This window comes from Myotis daubentonii, chromosome 12 (assembly GCF_963259705.1).
Source record: "Myotis daubentonii chromosome 12, mMyoDau2.1, whole genome shotgun sequence".
NCBI classification, from domain to species: Eukaryota; Metazoa; Chordata; class Mammalia; order Chiroptera; family Vespertilionidae; genus Myotis; species Myotis daubentonii.
In genome coordinates this window covers 24,812,591-24,831,985 of record NC_081851.1, presented here as the reverse complement: position 1 = coordinate 24,831,985, position 19,395 = coordinate 24,812,591, and the positions used below count along the sequence as shown (strand labels likewise).

The window sequence follows — 19,395 nt, the reverse complement described above, 5'->3', positions numbered from 1 at the left end:
TCTCTCTCTCTTTCTCTCTCCATTCACCCCTCTCTCTCCCTCTTTCCTTTCCTCTCTGTCAAGTATGTGTATGTAACCATGTATGTACATGAACACATGTAAATCTCACCATCTTATTCCCCAACTCCCAAAGAAATCACTATCCTGTTTGTAGTCATCATTTCCTTACGTATATATGTTTATCACAAATACATGTAGCTTTACAAAGTTTAGATTATTTTTGAATTTCATAAGATTTATGTCTTTCCCTATGCAGTTCTGGGACTTGTTTCACTCAACATGTTGAGGTTCGTCAAGCTGTAGTATATGTGTCATTTATTTGTTTTATTGCTGTACACTATTCTACCCATTTTTTAAAAAATATATTTTATTGATTTTTTACAGAGAGGAAGGGAGAGGGATAGAGAGTTAGAAACATCGATGAGAGAGAAACATCGATCAGCTGCCTCCTGCACACTCCTACTGGGAATGTGCCCGCAACCAAGGTACATGCCCTTGACGGGAATAGAACCCGGGGCCCTTCAATCCGCAGGCCGACGCTCTATCCACTGAGCCAAACTGGTTAAGGCTATTCTACCCATTTCTTGATGGGCATGTCTCCTGGTGCACGGTGCAAGTTACTCTTGGGTATCCTTTCCTGTCACACAGCCACTAATTTCAGCTTCTCATCATCTTGTGTTAGAACCAGGGCAGTAGCTCCTAACAGACACCCCTCCACTGACTTCACCAACTCCAATCCACTGCCCATATAGCTGCCAAAGGGTTCTTTCTAGAAGCCATTACTGGCTCCCATTGTCTGTAGGGGAAGTCAAAAGTGAGTCCTACCAGGCTCCTGTTCACTGCCCTGGCCTCATTTTCTTCCTGTTGCCTCCACTTCCCCACCCTGCTTTCACTTTATGACCCAGCAACCTTTACTGATTCCCATAAATACCAAGCTATTGTACAAACTCAACTCATTGTATGTGCTGCTCTCTCCCTACTTTCTAATGAACGTCTCCTTCCCTCAGAAGTAAATACTATCCTGAATGAAGCATTTCTCATTCCCATGCATTTCTTTAAACTTCTACTACATGTACACAAGCACTTTTTCCTTGATCTTGTCGTTCACAGTGATTTTGAAATGGAGGTGAGGGAGAACTAGGGCAGATGAGGAAAAAACCTTATAGGATTTGTGTTGATATGCAACATAGCAGGGCCCTGCGTCCCCTTCCCTATTACCAGCCAAAAGACTGATAACAGTGCCAACACCCCTTGCCTCATTGACCTTGGACAAAGATGCTAGGTGTCTTGGGAAGCAAGGGATACCCTGATACAGTAAAGAATCTTTGCCCATCCTGCACAGCCTCAAAGATCCAGGTGCTCATTTCAGGATTCTGTTTTATATTCAATCATAGAGTAGCTTTTGTAAAATTTTAAAATTCACAACATTTCCCAGGAATGCAACTTCTTGTTAACTGAAGGAAGATTATCCTTTTATTCATTCAGACCTTGACTAAACGCCATTCACCATTTCAGGAAACCATGTCACATACAACAATGTGTGGAATTTGTGTCTCCAGATTCAACCAGCTCTCAACTATCACTGTGATTCTACTTAGGAGCAAACATCTGACTTTATCATATTTCCTAGTGTAGTTGTACCCAAGCATATGCATAATGAGCACACTGACATATTTAATTTACAATGAATATATATTTTATTGTAGGATAACTTTCATTATATTTCTCCCTTATTAGGTTAGGTTCGTGTCTTAGTTCATTTGGGTGGCAATAACAAAATACCACAGACTGTGTAACTTATAAACAACAGAAATTTATTTCTCACAGTTCTGGAAGCTGGCTGTCCTAGATCAGGGTGCCAGCATAGTCTGGTGAAGGCCCCTTTCTGGGGTGCAGACTTCTCATCGTGTCCTGGCAATGTGGAGGAGAGGCAGAAATTATCATTCTTGTTTTACAGCTTCTATCTCAAAGTCCTAGTGGTAGACTCAGCATTCAAATGCAGATCTGACTCAGAAGCTGGTGCTTGAGAAAGACCGCATGCACAGAGATTCAGAGGAGGCCTCCCAGAAATAGATGCATCCCAGAAACCAGAAACACTACGTGGGAGATAAGCTACAGCCCTAGATCCGCAAGGATCTTCCTTTTCAACCTGAGCGAGAGTTGGTACTTAGTTCACTGGAGATTTTAGAATCGTTTCTCCAGTGTCATCACTCCTGGGTAAGAAGCATAGGGCAGGTTGATATTTTCCTGGCAGTAAACACATGTTAAGGGAGATTTGATAGATAGAAATAGGGTGTTTATTTCCAAGGCTTGCCTCCTCTCATATAGCCTGCACCCAGCACCCAGCACCTAGCACACCTGCATGATCAGTTAATTTCCAGACCTCTATGCCCCAAGTAATGTTGGGGAAGAGAGATGCCCCTGGAGCCTAGCTAGTACTGTGATGTGCCTGCTAAAGGGGTGGCTCGGTGTCTGCCACCCACCTGTAGCTTTCCGAAAGGCAGGGGGACAAGGGGCCACCTCCCTTGAGGAAGTGGAAACCTGACTGATGCAGGGTCCCAGGGCAGCAGGCATCGCCTCTTCCCCTGGACCCTTTCAGCTGTCTGCTTCGGATTGACAGAGGCATCTGGATGCTAAAAATACCTTAGTGAACAAGTACTCCCTATTCCAACTAAAGCTCAACACCACAGCCATCAGGACTGAGCTTCCTCTTGCAAAAGAGCTTTTCAAGTTTTCCGACCCCGTCCCCGATCCGCAGGAGCCCATGGTCATCTTCCGCTCTGTCAGCTTTGCTGGGTGATGAGCGAGACCCTTCCCACATCACTGTCCTCTTGTCTGTCCCCTCCCTGCCTCCAGGAAAAGGGACAGAGGGGGAGGGGAGGGCCCAGTGGCCTGGGGGGTGGGGAAGGGGCGGTGGCCTGCCCATTTATAGGCTTGCTCTTTGGGATGCTGAAGGTGCTAAAATAGCAGCCAGGACGAGAGGCTTGGCTCAGTGTTAGGGATCTGCCCTGCTGCCTGAAAGCCTGTGAGATGACAATAGGGAAAATGGAGAACGTGGAGGTCTTCACTTCTGAAGGCAAGGGCAGGGGCCTGAAGGCCACGAAGGAGTTCTGGGCCTCGGACGTCCTCTTTGCCGAGCGGGCTTATTCTGCAGTGGTTTTCGACAGGTATGAAATGCGGGGACTTGCCTTCTTTTCTCCTGTTGGTTTGGCTAGTGCCAAACTCTAAAATACTTTGCTCTCAAAATCATCAGGAAAGAGATATAAAACCCATGGGATCATTTGGAACCAAGTGGCGTTTCTGCCAGCTGTTTGCTGACATAACTTTTTCTGCAAAGACTCATTGCCAATGTGATTTGCTCTGGTCCCTCGGAGGGTTGTAAAAGTGAGCAAGGGCTTTGGGGCACTTGCTTACAACGCCAGTGAACTGGGCTGAGTGGGTGTGCTGGGTGGTGAGGGTGGAGGGAAAGGAGGGAAGAGCGGGTGTAGTGTTGTGGAAAACACTTTCTTACAGGAGGCTCCTAATTGGTGAGACTTTAAAAAGGAATTACAGATACATAAGTAACACTGGAATGCATTTATCTTTGAAAAATTAGAATCTCACAAACAAAGCTGGAATCCCTTTTTACCTTTCCCACCCCTAATCCCAGTCCCCTCTATCTTTCCCCAGAGATAATCCCTGTAATGGTTTTAATGTGTTTCCTTCTAATCTAGAATGTTCTTGTATTATAACATACATATATCTGCACTTATCAAAATGTACAGCTGTAGTTTGTCTATTTTTTTTTTTTTACAGAAATGGTATCATTCTTCAGATGTCATTCTAGAACTTACTCTTTTTCACTAAACATGTTTTTGATACTTATTCTCATCGGAACTATAAGTCTATAGATACGTCTTTTAAATCCACAAAGATCTACGTCTTTTACCCACATGTAGATATCTCCATGCTGACCCATATGCTATCTGGATTAACTGCCGTAAATATTCCACCCTGTAAACATGTGAAACTTTATTTATCCATTCCCCCATTGAAAGACATCTGTGGTTTCCAATTTTTTATAAAAATGAACATTTCTGAGATTAAAACCCTTGCCTATGTCCACTAGTACATGTGTGATGACTCTCCAGGATATATGGCCAGAGGAGGGATTGCTGTGCCCTCAGGTGTGCTGTTATCAGTTTTAACAGGCTCTGCAAAGTGGCTCTGTTAGATTCACATTCCCATTTCCCCACACCAGGGGTCCTCAAACTTTTTAAACAGTGGGCCAGTTCACTGTCCCTCAGACCATTGGAGGGCCAGACTATAGTTAAAAAAAAAAACTATGAACAAATTCCTGTGCACACTGCACATATCTTATTTTGAAGTAAAAAAACAAAATGGGAACAAATACAATATTTGTATTTGCATGTGGCCCGCAGGCCCTAGTTTGAGGACCCCTGCCCCACATCCTGTTCACACTTGACCACACACTTTTAAGAGTCTCATTCCCTATTGACAACTAGCGGGGCAACACCTCATACTTTTAAAGTTATACTAAATCTTTATTTTAGCTCTGGCTGGTGTAGTTCAGTTGATTGGGCTTCGGCCGGTACACCGAAAGGTTGCTGGTTTGATTCCTTGTCAGGGCACTTGCCTGAGTTGCGGGCTTGATCCTCAGTAGGGGGCGTGCAGGAGGCTGCCGATTGATGTTTCACGCTCACATCAATGTTTCTTTCTCTTTCTCCCTCTCCCTTTCTCTCTTTGTAAAAATATTTTTTACATATTTATTTAAAAACAAAAAAACCCACTTACACATTGATTAAACATGACAAACTTCTCTGAACCCAAAGTTGGGGTGACCTGCCTGCCTTTTATGTGGCCTGAATCAGGATGGCCTCTGATAATCTAGGCTTTGAGGTTGGCTCACTGGACTGATCATCCTGAGAATGGACATTGCTTTTCAGACATAATTTGATTACATTTGATTCTGGAGAAATTCTTTTTTTCTGCCTACCGAGACTTTCAGGGAAAAGGCAGTGAACATGGGGCATATGGCTGACCACCATTTGAAGAGTATAAGGGGCTTAGGTGACAGTAAAGCTCTTCAGAGGGAGCTTGTCCTACTTCGTTAATTTATGTGTGTGTGTGTGTGTGTGTGTGTGTGTGTGTGTGTGTGTGTGTTGGGGATGGAGGTGAGTACAGTGAAGGAGTCAGCTGTATTCAGAATTAGATATAAAAATCTAGAAACACAAAAATTCTGAACAACGATGTTGATGCTGTCATTTTGCCTTCTTTAGCACACCTTCACGGGTGCCTCCAATTCCCCAAAGGAAATACAGACAAACAGTTTCCCTTTCATGAATGTTTGCATTTGAATGAGCTTTCCTTCTTGTATAAAAGTAAAACTTAGGCCCAGCTGGCATGGCTCAGTTGAGCATCAACCTATGAACCAGGAAGTCATGGTTCGATTCCTGGTCAAGGGCACATGCCTGGGTTGCTGGCTCAATCCTCAGTGTGGGGCATGCAAGAGGCAGCCGATCAATGATTCTCTCTCATCATTGATGTTTCTATCTCTCCCTCTCTAAAGTAAATAAAAATATATTTTAAAAAATAGATCTTTCACATTCTTAACCTTGTTGTTTATTTCCTTCCAGCTTGTTTTATTTATTTTAAAAATTGATTTTTAGAGAGAGTGAAAGGGAGAGGGAGAGAGAGAGACAGAAACATTGATGACCGGCTGCCTCCTGTTTGTCCTCCACTGGGGATTGAGCCCGCAACCCAGGCATGTGACCTGACCGGAATCAAACTGGCAACCTCTTGGAGCATGGGACGATGCTCAACCACTGAGCTACACCTGCTGGCTTCTTCCAGCTTGTTTAAAAAGAGAGGCATCTGTTTTTACTACTCAGCTGGAATCTTATTTTACAAAATATCATGTTTCTTTGTTCACTCAATAATTTAATTATCTTCTGTATCACTAGACACTCTTCACAAGCATAGTATTTAGTGGCTGGATGCTATCCTCTTTTTTTATGACTGGACAATTAGGCTGTTTACGTGTTTTTGTTTCTATAAGTAACTAATCACTCATTTGAAGTAATAACTACAGAGCCAACCTTAGTGGACATCACAGGTAAACTGCTACATAAAATATTATTATTCAATAGTAATAAAAATTAGGGTGATTGTGGTAAATAATCTTTAAAATAATTTTTTTAAAACCTAAAAGAGGTACTTTTTAAAGGTGATTTGCCCAAATTTATCAGTGCAAAGGTGAGGGTAGACTCTTTCTTTGGGTATGCCTGAGCCAGCCTGGAGCGGTGCCAGAGGGTGACTGTGTACATGCGGTCCTCCCTCCCTGTGAGACTTCGCTACTTACTGTAGATGAGAAACCTGACTGAGGAGGTAGGACTGGGTCACCCACAAAAGTCATTCTATAAAAGAGGTCGGCTCGAATCCAGGTCTTAGCCTAAAAATAAAAGGCCAAAAGTGAGAGGCAACATGCATCCATTTGAGATTTTAAAAAAAGAAAAAAAAGAATAGCTTTTCAGGACACACTGGCTCAGGCAGAAACCCAAATAGTGTTCTGATCAGGAGACAAAAGCAATGGGCATGGATGGGAAATGGAAGGGGAACAATTACATTAATGGAAGGAAGGCATTTCTATTGGTGCAGATAAGCTAACACAGTGACACTAATTCTAAAGAATGTTTGTAGCCGAAACCGGTTTGGCTCAGTGGATGGAGCGTCAGCTTGCGGACTGAAAGGTCCCAGGTTCGATGCAGGCACATCCCCAGTGGGGAGTGTGCAGGAGGCAGCTGATCGATGTTTCTCTCTCATCGTTGTTTCTAACTCTATCTCTCTCCCTTCCTCTCTGTAAAAAATCAATAAAATATGTTTAAAAAAAAAAGAATGTTTGTAATTTTCAGTCTGATAGTCATAATATCTGCTTTCTTGCTATCTCTGCAAACTTTTCTTTGGGATCTAATGTTGCTATAGGCCCAATGCGAAGGCTATTTAGCCCTGTTTCAAAAGTTTTTTTAAAAAACAATTTCTTTAAAAAATATATATTTTCATTGATTTCAGAGAGGAAGGGAGAGGGAGAGAGAGAGAGAAACATCAATGATGAGAGAAGATCATTGATCGGCTGCCTCCTGCACACCCAATACTGGGGGATCGAGCCTGCAATCTGGGCATGTGCCCTGACCAGAAATGGAATTGTGACCTCCTGGTTCATAGGTTGACACCAAACTATTGAACCACACCGGCTGGGCCCATTTATATGATCTATTACACATGTTATTGCAAGCCAGGATTATTTAGTTCATTTTATGTCAAATGGAATGAGAAGATAATCAGTTTTAGTCTTAAGAATGCAGGGAGTTCAGCAAGATTAAATCCTTATCTTTCCTCTGCTTAGTCTTGGAAGGACTCTTCTAGCCTTCTGAAGTAGAACCTCCATCTTTTCCAAACTGTAAAATCAATTAGTTGGTTAGCCCAATTGACCAACAGACTAAGATTGGGCACTTTTCACAATATTAATAAAATTGAATCATCACTGTCACTATAGTTGTCATTATCTTCAAACAATACCCACAACCATTAGATACATGGCCAAACTGGAATAGATTCAGAATTGAGCAGGTGAAGGAATTTGAAGCATGTTTTAAAGTAACATCAGAGAACTACTCCTAATAGCTATCTACAAATAATGACTGTCACTTGGAAGAAAAAGCGTTCTGAATTTTCTTTTAATTGATGGAAGGGTGAGAACCAGGCATCTTAAGCAGAAGTTAGAGTCATATTTCAGGCGAAAATGGAGTGGGGAGATATGGTGATTGGAAAGCTAGTCAGACCTCAAGCCATTTACTAGTAAGAATTAAATAGACTCCGTACACCCTTACCTTTAGACACACCGCCCCACAATATGTCAAAATGTAGTTTTTGCTTATAACTTCTGAATGGGCTTTTATAACTTTGCTTTTAAAATTCTTATTAATTTCCATTTTGCATTTTTTGTTTTTGTTTTACATTTTTTGGGGGGAACCATTAAAAGTATCAGTCCTAAACTTTTCCTGAACTACCTACAAGCTTTTAGCGCCTTGACATTGAGTCTCTATTTGCCTAATGAGTAGAATGAGCACGTTAGTGTTGTCTGGAGATGGAAAGGGCTATTTCCAAGGTTGTGCATTTTCTCGTGACAACTGGCAGAGATGATGTATGCACAGACTTGGACAATAGACTTGGTCATGTGACTCTTAAGATCTCTTCCAGCCTGGGATTCCATAGGTTGCATGAAATCTTCTATGTGCAAAGAATTCCAGTGCAGCAGGAGAGGAGTGCTAGGCTAAAATAGGAATGGAGCTTGTTCTGATTATTATCTTATTTTATTTTAGCATCAAATACAAGAGATGGAATAGGAATGGTGCTGATGAGCTGTTCTAGGATCCAAAAATACTATTTGATTATTTTTTCAAACAGTCCCAGGTGTCTTGAATTTAGAGGGTATCTAGCCTACAGATTCCTAACCTGGGTCCGTGGATCCTTAGCTAGGGAAACACCTATGATTGGAAGATCAAAGTTTTATGTGGATATGCATGCGTGTCTTTTATTTTTGTGGAGAAAGTCCATAGCTTTCATCACTTTCAAAATTACTTTCAACAAAGAAGAAGGTTGAGAATCATTGAATTTATTCGATCATCTCTTACAGATGGGGAAACTAAGGCTTAGGAGGTGAGGGGCCTTCCCCAGGTCACACAGGGGTGAGTCATACCGTCTAAGTCTTCACGGGCTTGTCCAGGCATCATCTCTCACTACTCATTCTCCACAAGTGGACCCAGAATTGCCTACTTAATTTTCTTTTATTCTTGTCAGTCCAATTAACAATATTTAATCTTAATAAAAGAAAGAGTACCCATCCATCAATTTCAGAAGGATCAAAATATGGTTCTGAAGGCTGAAAATGGTTAGATCCATAAACTGATAGGTAAAAAACATAAGAATATACATGTGATAACACAGCAAAAAAAAAAAAAAGTGTTTATAGTAACAAACCAGTGTATTAGTTTCCCGCTATTGCTATAACAAATTTCCACAAATTTGGGATTTTAGTGGCATAAAAACAAATTTTATTATCTTATAGTTCTGGAGGTCAGAGATCTAAAATGGGTCCACAAGGTTAGGTTTCCTTGAGTTTTCTAGCTTCCACAGGGTGCCTGCTGTGATATTGTTTTGGGGGGTTGTGGGGAGAGTCTTGTGGGACTGAGACCTTAATCTGTGGGACCCGATGCTATCTCTAGGTATATACTCTAAGAACTGAATTGAATTGTAAGATGCCCAGCTAGTGTCGGAGTATTGTTTGGATGGTGTAAGAAACCACTCCCACACACATTGGAATTGGTTGCAGAATCAAATCTGCATTCCTGGGCTCTATTTTCAAAGCCAGCTGGCTTCTCCCCCTCTCACCACCCGCCACCTTCTTATAAGGACTCTTGTAATTACATTAGGCCAAACCCGATGATTCAAGATTATCTCCCCAGCTCGAGGACCTTACTTCTAATCACATCTTCAAAGTCCCTTTTGCCAGATAAGGTAGCATATTCAAAGTGTCCAGTCATTAGGACACTGACATTTTGGGGAGGCTAGCCAGCCTATCGTAGCCAATAATATTAACTTCTTGTTAATCCAATTTATTACAAAAGATATTAGGAAAAAAATAAAGAAGGACCAAGGACAGTGAATTTTTTCTAAAGTTCTTTAGACAAAAATTTCACTGGCTACTGAATGATTCTGTTTAAAGAGTTGAAAATGCCCAGGAGATTATGTAAATGTGTATGTGTGTAGAGAACAACAAAGATGAGAACATGGAAAAAAGTAGAGTACTTTAAAGAGAAAGTACCATCAGCAGGTTTTTTGGTGAAAATCAGACGAGTTATGAGCTTCTTCAGGGCCAGTGAAGACAGCTGGGCTTTTAGCCAGTGCAGTTCTGTGTGGGGCTGTGGGAACACTAGGATTAGCCGTGGCATATGCACAAACACTCGTGTGGCCTTTAATCTGGTAACAGCTGGTGGATGGGTGGTAGGGGAGAAATGATGCTATAAATGGAAATAATTTAATAAAGGGGTTAGAGAAATCCCTGAACAGTTAGCTCAGAAAATGAATGAATAACTGTTAAAGTTTTCAGGTGATGACATTAAATGTTTATGCTTGATGATGAGGATAAACACAGTAGATTCAGAGCTATGCCCTTAATGTGGCACTTGTATCTGTGAAGGTAAGACATGTTGATATGTCACATGACCTGTTATGAACTGTATTGCTGAATTTTACCAAATAATCCTTAAATGCAGAAGTTTGGGAATAATTTTCTTTAGAACATAGATGAAATCAAATGCCAGCCTGTCCCCATAACATTGTCATCTTCCCTCAGTTGCATCTGAAGATGTGTTCTGAGCAGGAGAAGAGGAGTTTGGCTCTGGCCGATGTTTCTAAATGGTTACGGCATAAGCCTGCATACCAAAGGGCCTTCGGTTCTCCATCAAGGGCACTACATGGGTTGTGATTTGCTCCCTGACCCTGGTTGTGGCAGGTGTGGGAGGCAACTAGTAGATGTGTCTCTCTCCCTCTCTCTTTTTCCTTGCGCCTTCCTTCCCTTCCTCCCTCCTTTCCTTCCTTCCTTCCTTCTATTCACTTTTTTTCTGAAAAAGCAATGAAAGAATATCCTCTGGTGAGGATTAACAATACATAAATAAAGAAGTAAATAAGTAAGTGGGGTTTGGTTGCAGCTGGAGGGTGGGAAATGCATACAGGTTTGAGTACATTGTGGGAACCTCATCATGTGACTTGTGGCAGAGAAAAGTTTAAGGATTCTTATTTCAATAAAAGCGATTTTAAAAATAAATAGGGAACTTCTCAGAACTAAAACAAATAACCCTAAATTTATATAGAACCACAAAAGACCTCTAATAATGAAAACAGCCGAAACCGGTTTGGCTCAGTGGATAGAGTGTCGGCCTGCGGACTGAAAGGTCCCAGGTTCGATTCCGGTCAAGGGCATGTACCTGGGTTGCGGGCACATCCCCAGTAGGAGATGTGCAGGAGGCAGCTGATCGATGTTTCTCTCTCATCGATGTTTCTAACTCTCTATCTCTCTCCCTTCCTCTCTGTAAAAAATCAATAAAAAAATATAAAAAAAAATAATGAAAACAATCTTGAGGAAAAACAAAATTGGGAATATTACGTTCCCCGATTTCAAACTATACTACAAGGCTATAATAATAAAAAACAGTAAGGTATTGGCACAAAAACAGACACATTGATCAGGAAACATAATAGAGAATTAAACCCTCACTCCTATGGTCAATTAATTTACAAAATAGAAGACAAAACTATACAATGAAGGAATGATAGTGTCTTCAATAAGTTGAAAAAATTGGTCAGATACATGCAAAAAATATGAAACTAGATCACTTTCCTACATCATATACAAGAGTAAACTCAAAATGGATTAAAGACTTAAATGTAAGATGCAAAACCATAAAGTCCTAGAGGAAAACTCTTTGACATTGCTCTCAGTAATATATTTTTTTGGATATTTCTCCTTGGGCAAGGGTAGCAAAAGCAAAAATGAACAAATGGGACTACATCAAAATGAAAAGCTTCTGGATTGGCTGGTGTGGTTCAATGGTTGAGCATTGACCTATGAACCAGGAGGTCACAGTTGGATTCCTGGTCAGGGCATATACCCAGGTTTCAGGCTTGATCCCCAGTAGGGGGTGTGCAGGAGGCAGATGATTGATGATTCTATCTCATCATTGATGTTTTTCTCTCTCTCTCTCTCCCTCACCCTTCCTCTCTCTGAAATCAATAAAAACATTTAAAAAGAAAGCCCTCACCAGTTTTTCTCAGTAGTTAGAGTGTCAGCCTGCAGACTGAAGGGTCTCAGTTTCAATTCCAGTCAAGGGCAGGTACCTTGGTTGCAAATTTGATCCCAGCCCCAGTCAGGGCTCGTGCGTATCTCCCTCTATTGATGCTTCTCTCTCTCCGTTCCCCTCCACTCTCTCTAAAAATCAATGTAGCCTGATCAGCATGGCTCAGTAGTTGAGCATCAACCCATTAAACAGGAGGTCAGGGTTCAATTCTCCGTCAGGGCACATGCCCAGGTTGGGGGCTCAAACCCCAGTATGGGGCATGCAGGAGATAGCCAATCAATGATTCTCTCATCATTGATGTTTCTGTCTCTCCCTCTCCCTTCCACTCTGAAATCAATAAAAATACATATTAAAAAAAAACAATGGAAAAAATATCCTCAGGTGAGGATTAACTACAGATAAAAAAAATAAATAAAAAAGAAATAAACAGCTATGTACAGTGAAGGAAACCATCAGCAAAACAAAAAGACAATCTACTGAATGGAGGAAGATACTTGCCAACGATACAGCTGATAAGGGGTTAATATTCAAGTTATGTAAAGGATTCATACAACTTAACATTAAAAAACCCCAAACAGTTCAATTAAAAAATGGGCAAAAGACCTGAATAGACATTTCTCCAAAGAGGACATACAGATGGCCAATAGACATATGAAAAGATGCTCAATTAAAACCACAATGAGATATTATCTCACACCTGTCAGAGTGGCTAACATCAATAAATCAACAAACAAGAGTCAAGGATGTGGAGAAAAGGGAGCCCTAGTGCACTGTTGGTGGGATTGTAAATTGGTGCAACCACCGTGGAAGACAGTATGAGGTTCCTCAGAAAATTAAAAATAGAACTACTATATAACACAGCCATCCAATTTTTGGGTATTTACTCAAAGAAATCCAAAACATTAATTGTAAAAGACATACACACCCCTATATTTATTGCAGCATTATTTACAACAGCCAAGATATGGAAGCAATCTAAGTTTCCACTGATAGACAAATAGATAAGGAAGATGTGGTACATATATAGAATGGAATATTACTCAGTAATAAAAAAAGAATGAATTTTGCTATTTGTGACAACTTGGATGGACCTAGAGGGTATTATGCTAAGTGAAATAAGTAAAAAAAAGATAGACAAATACTATATAATTTCACTTACAGTTTGTGGAACCAACCAACCAAACAAAAAAACAGAAACAAACTCATGAATACAGAGAATATTTTGATGGATGCTAGATGGGAGGGGGACTTGGAGGCAGGTGAAAAAGGGGAGGAGATTAAAAACAGTCATGGGGATTTAAGGTACAGAATGGAGAATATAGCCAATAATATTGTAATAACTATATATGGTGTCAGATGGGTACTAGATTTCTCAGGGTGATCATTTCGTAAGGTATATAAGTGTGTAATCACTATGTTGTACACCCAAAACTCATGTAAAATTGTATATCAACTGTAATTGAAAAATTAAAAAAATTTATTCCCTAGCTGGTTTGGCTCAGTGGATAGAGTGTCAGCCTGGGGACTGAAGGGTCCCAGGTTCAATTCCAGACAAGGGCACATACCCGGGTTGCACACTGAATCCCCAGTGGGAGGCACACAGGAGGCAGCTGATCAATGATTCTCTCATCATTGATGTTTCTATTTCTCTCTCCCTCTCCCTTTCTCTCTGAAATCAATAAAAATATATTTTAAAAAATTTAAAAAAATTAAAAAGAAATAAAAGTGGTACATATATACAATGGACTATTACTTAGTCATAAAAAAGAATAAAATCTTACTATTTGCAACAACATGGATGGACCTAGAGGGTATTATGCTAAGTGAAATAAGTCAGATAGAGATAGACCATATGATTTCATACCATATAATTTCACTTGTGTAGTGTCTAAAAAAACAAAATAAATAAACAGAACGCATTAAGAAGTACAAACTGGCAGTTACAAAGTAATCACAGAGTCAGCATTGGCAATACAGCCAATATTTTGTAATAACTATATATGGTGTCGGGTGGGTACTGGTATTAACTGGGGGATCACTGTGTAAATTATAGAAATGTCTAACAACTATGCTGTGTACCTGAAGCTATAATATTGAATATCAATTGTAATTATACATTTTTTCTAATTATTTAAAAAGGAAAGCAAACATTTGCTAACCTTTGTTCCATGACATACTTTTTACTGGGTTCATAGTGTTTCTTTAAGTGGCAAAACAAACAAACAAACAAACAATAGGCAATCCCTAGGCTTGGTGTGAGGAAGCAGTACCACCAAACTTCTTACACTAAAATATGATAACAGTGCAAACAAGAATTCAGCAATGCTCCTCAAAGGTTTAAACAAGCCATTTAAAAATGACATTAGGTAGATGCCATTGGGAAGAGAAGCCAACTCTGGTTGTATTTCTCTCTCCTCTCTGCAAAAGCCTTCCATAGCTCCCGCTTGCCTGCAGAATAAGGATATATTTCTGGGGGTCTCATTCCAGGTTCCCCATAGTCTAGTCATCTTTCTAACGTTATTTCCCAATGTGGTGCAATCTATGATCTCGTCAAATAGCTACTTTGTCTCCTATACATGCCTATTCCCTCTACATGGATGCCTTTGACTAATTCCAGGGGCTGTCCATAGGAGAACTTGACATTCTTTGAGTACAAACTTGGCCCAGCTTCAGAGGATCAGAACCATGTCTCCTTCCCTCCTGGATGACTGCCTTCCCAGGTTCCTCCCCTCCTTCATTCACCTCAGTGGGAGTCAGGTCTTCTTCCATCATCCCTACAGCACTCCTGGGCTGCATGCCTCACCTTGCTTACATGTGTTAATGTCCCAGCCCAGCCTGGGGACTGCTCAAAGGCACGGGTTGTGTCTTGTCTATTTTTAAGGCCCTCCATCACCTAGCTAGATGCACAGTACATAATAGTTACCCAATACCACCTTGTGAAAGGAAGGAAGAGTGGGAGAGAAGTAATTGAAAATATTGTGAAATGGGCAAAGGACCTGAATAGACACTTCTCCAAAGGGGACATACAGATGGCCAATAGAAATATGAAAAAAATGCTCAAAGTCACTAATCATCAGAGAAGTGCAAATTAAAACCATGAGGTATCACCTCACATCTGTTAGAATGGCTGTCATCAATCTACAAACAACAAGTGCTGGTGAGGATGTGGAGAAAAGGGAACATTAGTTCACTGTTAGTGGGAATGCAGACTGGTGCAGCCATTATGGAAAAACAGAAGGAGTTTCCTCAAAAAAACTAAAAATGGAACTGCTGTTTGACCCAGCAATACCACTTCTGGTAATATATCCTAAAAACCCGAAACATCAATGAGAAAGAATAGATGCAGCCCTATGTTCACAGCAACATTATTTACAATAGCTAAGATTTGGAAACAGCCCAAGTGCCCATCAGCAGATGAGTGGATAAATAAGCTGTGGTATATTTACACAATGGAATACTATGCAGCTATGAAAAAGAGGGATCTCTCACCCTTTGGGACAGCATGGATGGACCTAGAGACTATTCTACTAAGTGAAATAAGCCAATCAGAGAAAGACAAATATCACATGCTCTCACTTATTTGTGGAATCTAATAAGCAAAGTGAATTGGCCAACAGAATAATACCTGACGCATGGAGGCATGGAACTGACTGACATATCTTGGGGGTGGGAGGGTGGGGAATGAGAAGAGACAAACCAAAGTACTTATATACTTGTATGCCTCGCCCATGGATACAGACAATAGTGTGGCGAAGGCCTAAAGGGAGGGGTGGAGGCTGGGCGGAGAGAGGTAAAGGTGGGGGCAATTGGGGACATCTGTAATACTGTCAACAACAACAAATATATATATTTAAATAAAATAAATATTGTATAGCTCTCTGGGTATTTGAGGGATGGGATGTTCTTTAAGATATGCCTCCTGCCCCTTGAATTCTGAGGGGAGTCCTCCTGGCTGGCTGAGAGTGTTTAAGCAGCCAGCCAGCCAGAACTGTGGGTCCCGTGCTCCCTGGCTAGACTCTAGGGCTCGCCTCACTTGCAGAGACCTTCCCTGTGTGTTTATCTGTCCAGTAATTGGTTATCTCCATACAAGGAGCTGAGCAGCAGCTGCCCTTCCATGCCCCTTGACTGTGACAGATGACATAACCCAGTGCCTGCAGAGCAAAGAGTGAGTGGGGACCCGCTGGCTGGGGCAAGCACACTCAGGGCTGCAGGCAGACCAGGTGGGCTCGGCGGCTCCCTTTGCCCTGTGTGCTGGGAGCGGCGTCAGGCCTCAGAGACCCCTCTGAGCATAACATCCCTGTGAGGATGTTGATCAAGGGGGTTGTTGTGAAGGTTTAACAAAAGACAATTGGTTGAAAACATATTTCTAAGTGTGGTGTGAATGGGACTCTGTGGGGACCGGGAAACTGAGACTAGAAGAGAGACTTGCTGGCGACCAGCCAGCCACACCGTCTGGATGACACACTTTTTCCTGGAATCCACCAGGTTTGAGGGCTTCATGTCTTTTGGATTTTCTCTTACGTGAGCTGTGAAGAAGGGGATAATGTGTTTCTGTGGAGGAAGTACCCTTTCACCCCACAGGGGTCGTCTTCCAACCTGGAGGTCTTCCTCTCCATTGGCTGCCAGAGAAACAGTGGGTGCTGAAGCGGGGCAGAAGCTCATACTCAATGTGGCTCAGCGTGGCTACGTGACAGATGGATGGGGAACCGGGCTGGCGGTACTGAGCACTCATTCTGTGCCAGGGTCTGCGTAGTTTTCTCATTATTTCATTCAACCCTCCAGATCACTTCAAGAGTGGCACGATTTTAGAATTTCTTTTTGAAAAAAATATGTTTTTATTGATTTTCAGAGAGGAAGGGAGAGGGAAAAGAGAGAAACATCAATGATGAGAGAGAATCATTGATTGGTTGCCTCCAGCATGCCCCCTACTGGGGACAAGCCCACAACTCCGGCATGTGCCCTGACCAAGAATGGAACCTTGATCTCCTGGTTCATAGGTCGATGCTCAACCACTGAGCCACTCAGGCCAGGCTTGGAATTTCTTTGTAATTTTCTTCTTGCTTGAATTTTTAAAATAGTATGTTTCATTAAAAAAGTAATAGTCATTAGTCTAAGAGATTATCAAGATCTAGGTGTTGCTATTCTCATTTTCACATAAGGAAACCAAGGCTCAGAGAGGTTAGAGTACTTGCTTGAGGTCACACCGCCAGTAGATACTAGAATCCGGAATTGAACCCTACCCAGACTGACTCCAGGTCTGACTTTCCATAATACCCATCCTGCCACCAGTGTAAGGAGATGGACAGCAGAAGGACACAATTTTAAAACTTCCCATTTCTGCCTACCCGATACTTCCTTGCACACCCCACTGGAAGGAGTGGGATTTAAGTTTTCTCTCATCTCCAGATGTTTGTAAATGTTTCCCTCCACGGCCCGCGTGGTTCAGGGTTCAGGATCTGGAAGAGGAGCTGCACACACATGAAAGAGAAAAGACACGAGATAATTTGGGAATATTGGGGGGCCAGGCGGGTAAGTCCAACTCAAGAGGTAGGACTTGCCGAAACCGGTTTGGCTCAGTGGATGGAGCGTCGGCCTGCGGACTGAAGGGTCCCAGGTTTGATTCCGGTCGAGGGCATGTGCCTGGGTTGCGGGCATATCCCCAGTGGGGGAGGTGCGGGAGGCAGCTGATCGATGTTTCTCTCTCATCGATGTTTCTGGCTCTCTGTCTCTCTCCCTTCCTCTCTGTGGAAGATCAATAAAATATATTAAAAAAAAAAAAAAAAAAGAGGTAGGACTTCCACCGGTGCTCAGGCCACACCAACCATTTTATAGTCAGAGGTAAACAAGGTAGTGGTTACCATAGTTACACAGTTCTTGTGAGTTTCACCTGTTTTGACCATAGTTACACTTCCTGCACTTCCCTCAGCCCATTAGCTTCCCAGGTAAGATCTGGGAGTGTTATAAGGTCAAGCCTAATTATGCTAAGAGGACTGAGCCCTCTAAGCTGGGACTTGTTTGTGACTTTGCGAGCAGGTCAGTCCGAGGCTCAACCCTATATGGGTTCCCCACATCCAGAGTCTTGATGCTCAGAGTTGTAGCATCAGGATCACCTGGAGCTTGTTAGAAATGGAGGGTCTCGGACCCCACCTCAGACCCACTGAATTAGAACCCGGTTTTGAAAAGATCTCTGATGACGTGATGCCCACCAGAGTCTGAGAAGCCCTGCTTCGCATCACAGCTTCTCCCTTCCTGCTCAGTTAAGCCTTACCAGCAGGTGAGGTAACGGGGAGAAAGGTCGACCTCTTCCTTAGGGGATCTAAGTTGGGAGATTGCTCACATGTTTGCTGGGCTTCTCCAACCTTTCAAGCTTGGCTCCAGGCCCCGAAGAACCGGGATGGCATCTAAAACAGGCGTGTGAGCCTGTAGACAAGAGTTTGGTAGTTAACACTTGGAACCCACTATGACAGCGGTTCTCAACCTGTGGGTCGCGACCCCTTTGGCGGTCGAACGACCCTTTCACAGGGGTCGCCTAAGACCATCCTGCATATCAGATATTTACATTACGATTCATAACAGTAGCAACATTACAGTTATGAAGTAGCAACGAAAATAACTTTATGGTTGGGTCACAACATGAGGAACTGTATGTATTTAAAGGGCCAGAAGGTTGAGAACCGCTGCACTATGAATTCATCATGAGAAAAAGAATCATTTCAAAATCATCACATTTTATTTTCTTCTTAAAAAAATTTGTTGGAGGTAGGGGGGTAAGAGATCAACTAAAGGACTTGTATGCGTGCATATAAGCATAACCAATGGACGTAAGACACTGGGGGATAGGGGAGGCTAGGGGACTGTCTAGGGCGGGGGGATAAAATGGACACATATGTAATACCCTTTGTAATACTTTAAGCAATAAATAAAAAAAAATAAAAAAAATTTGTTGCTGAGAGAGAGAGAGAGAGAGAGAGAGAGAGAGAGAGAGAAGGAGAGATTTGTTGTTCCACTTGTTTATGCATTCATTGGTTGATTCTTGTATGTACCCTAATCAGAGACCAAACCCACAACCTTGGCGTATCAGGACAACGCTCTAACCAACTGAGCACCCAGCCAGGACACATTTTCTTCTTCTGAAAAGTAATGAGAAGTTTATTATAGCAGAGTGATTGTAAAGAATCTTGTGAGCTAATATGAAGGTGACATATTATTGAACTGATACTGAATTGATTCAAGACCCGACAAGTGGTTATATACATGATTGTAAAGGTCTACCACCCAGTATGGGATGAAGTTATTTTTTTTTCTTATTTTTTAAATATGTTTTTATTGATTTCAGAGAGGAAGGGAGAGGGAGAGAGAGAAACATCAATGATGAGAGAGAATCAATGACCAGCTGCCTCCTGCACGCCCCCTACTGGGGATTGAGCCCGCAAGCCCACCTTGCGCTGGGCTGGGGTGAAGTTTATTTTGCCTCACTCCAGGG

At 42.0% G+C, this 19,395-nt stretch overlaps 1 protein-coding gene across 2 annotated transcripts in view; it reads left to right on the top strand.

Moving 5' to 3' along the window:
* Positions 1-2,930: 2,930 nt before the first annotated feature.
* Positions 2,931-19,395, top strand: part of SMYD1 (SET and MYND domain containing 1) — a 39,232-nt gene continuing 22,767 nt past the window's right edge. For both annotated transcript variants that reach the window (XM_059659208.1, XM_059659206.1), the window contains exon 1: positions 2,931-3,167. In XM_059659208.1, the coding sequence (XP_059515191.1) occupies positions 3,031-3,167 (137 nt within the window). In that variant the 5' untranslated portion in view covers positions 2,931-3,030. The remainder of the gene's footprint in view (positions 3,168-19,395) is intronic.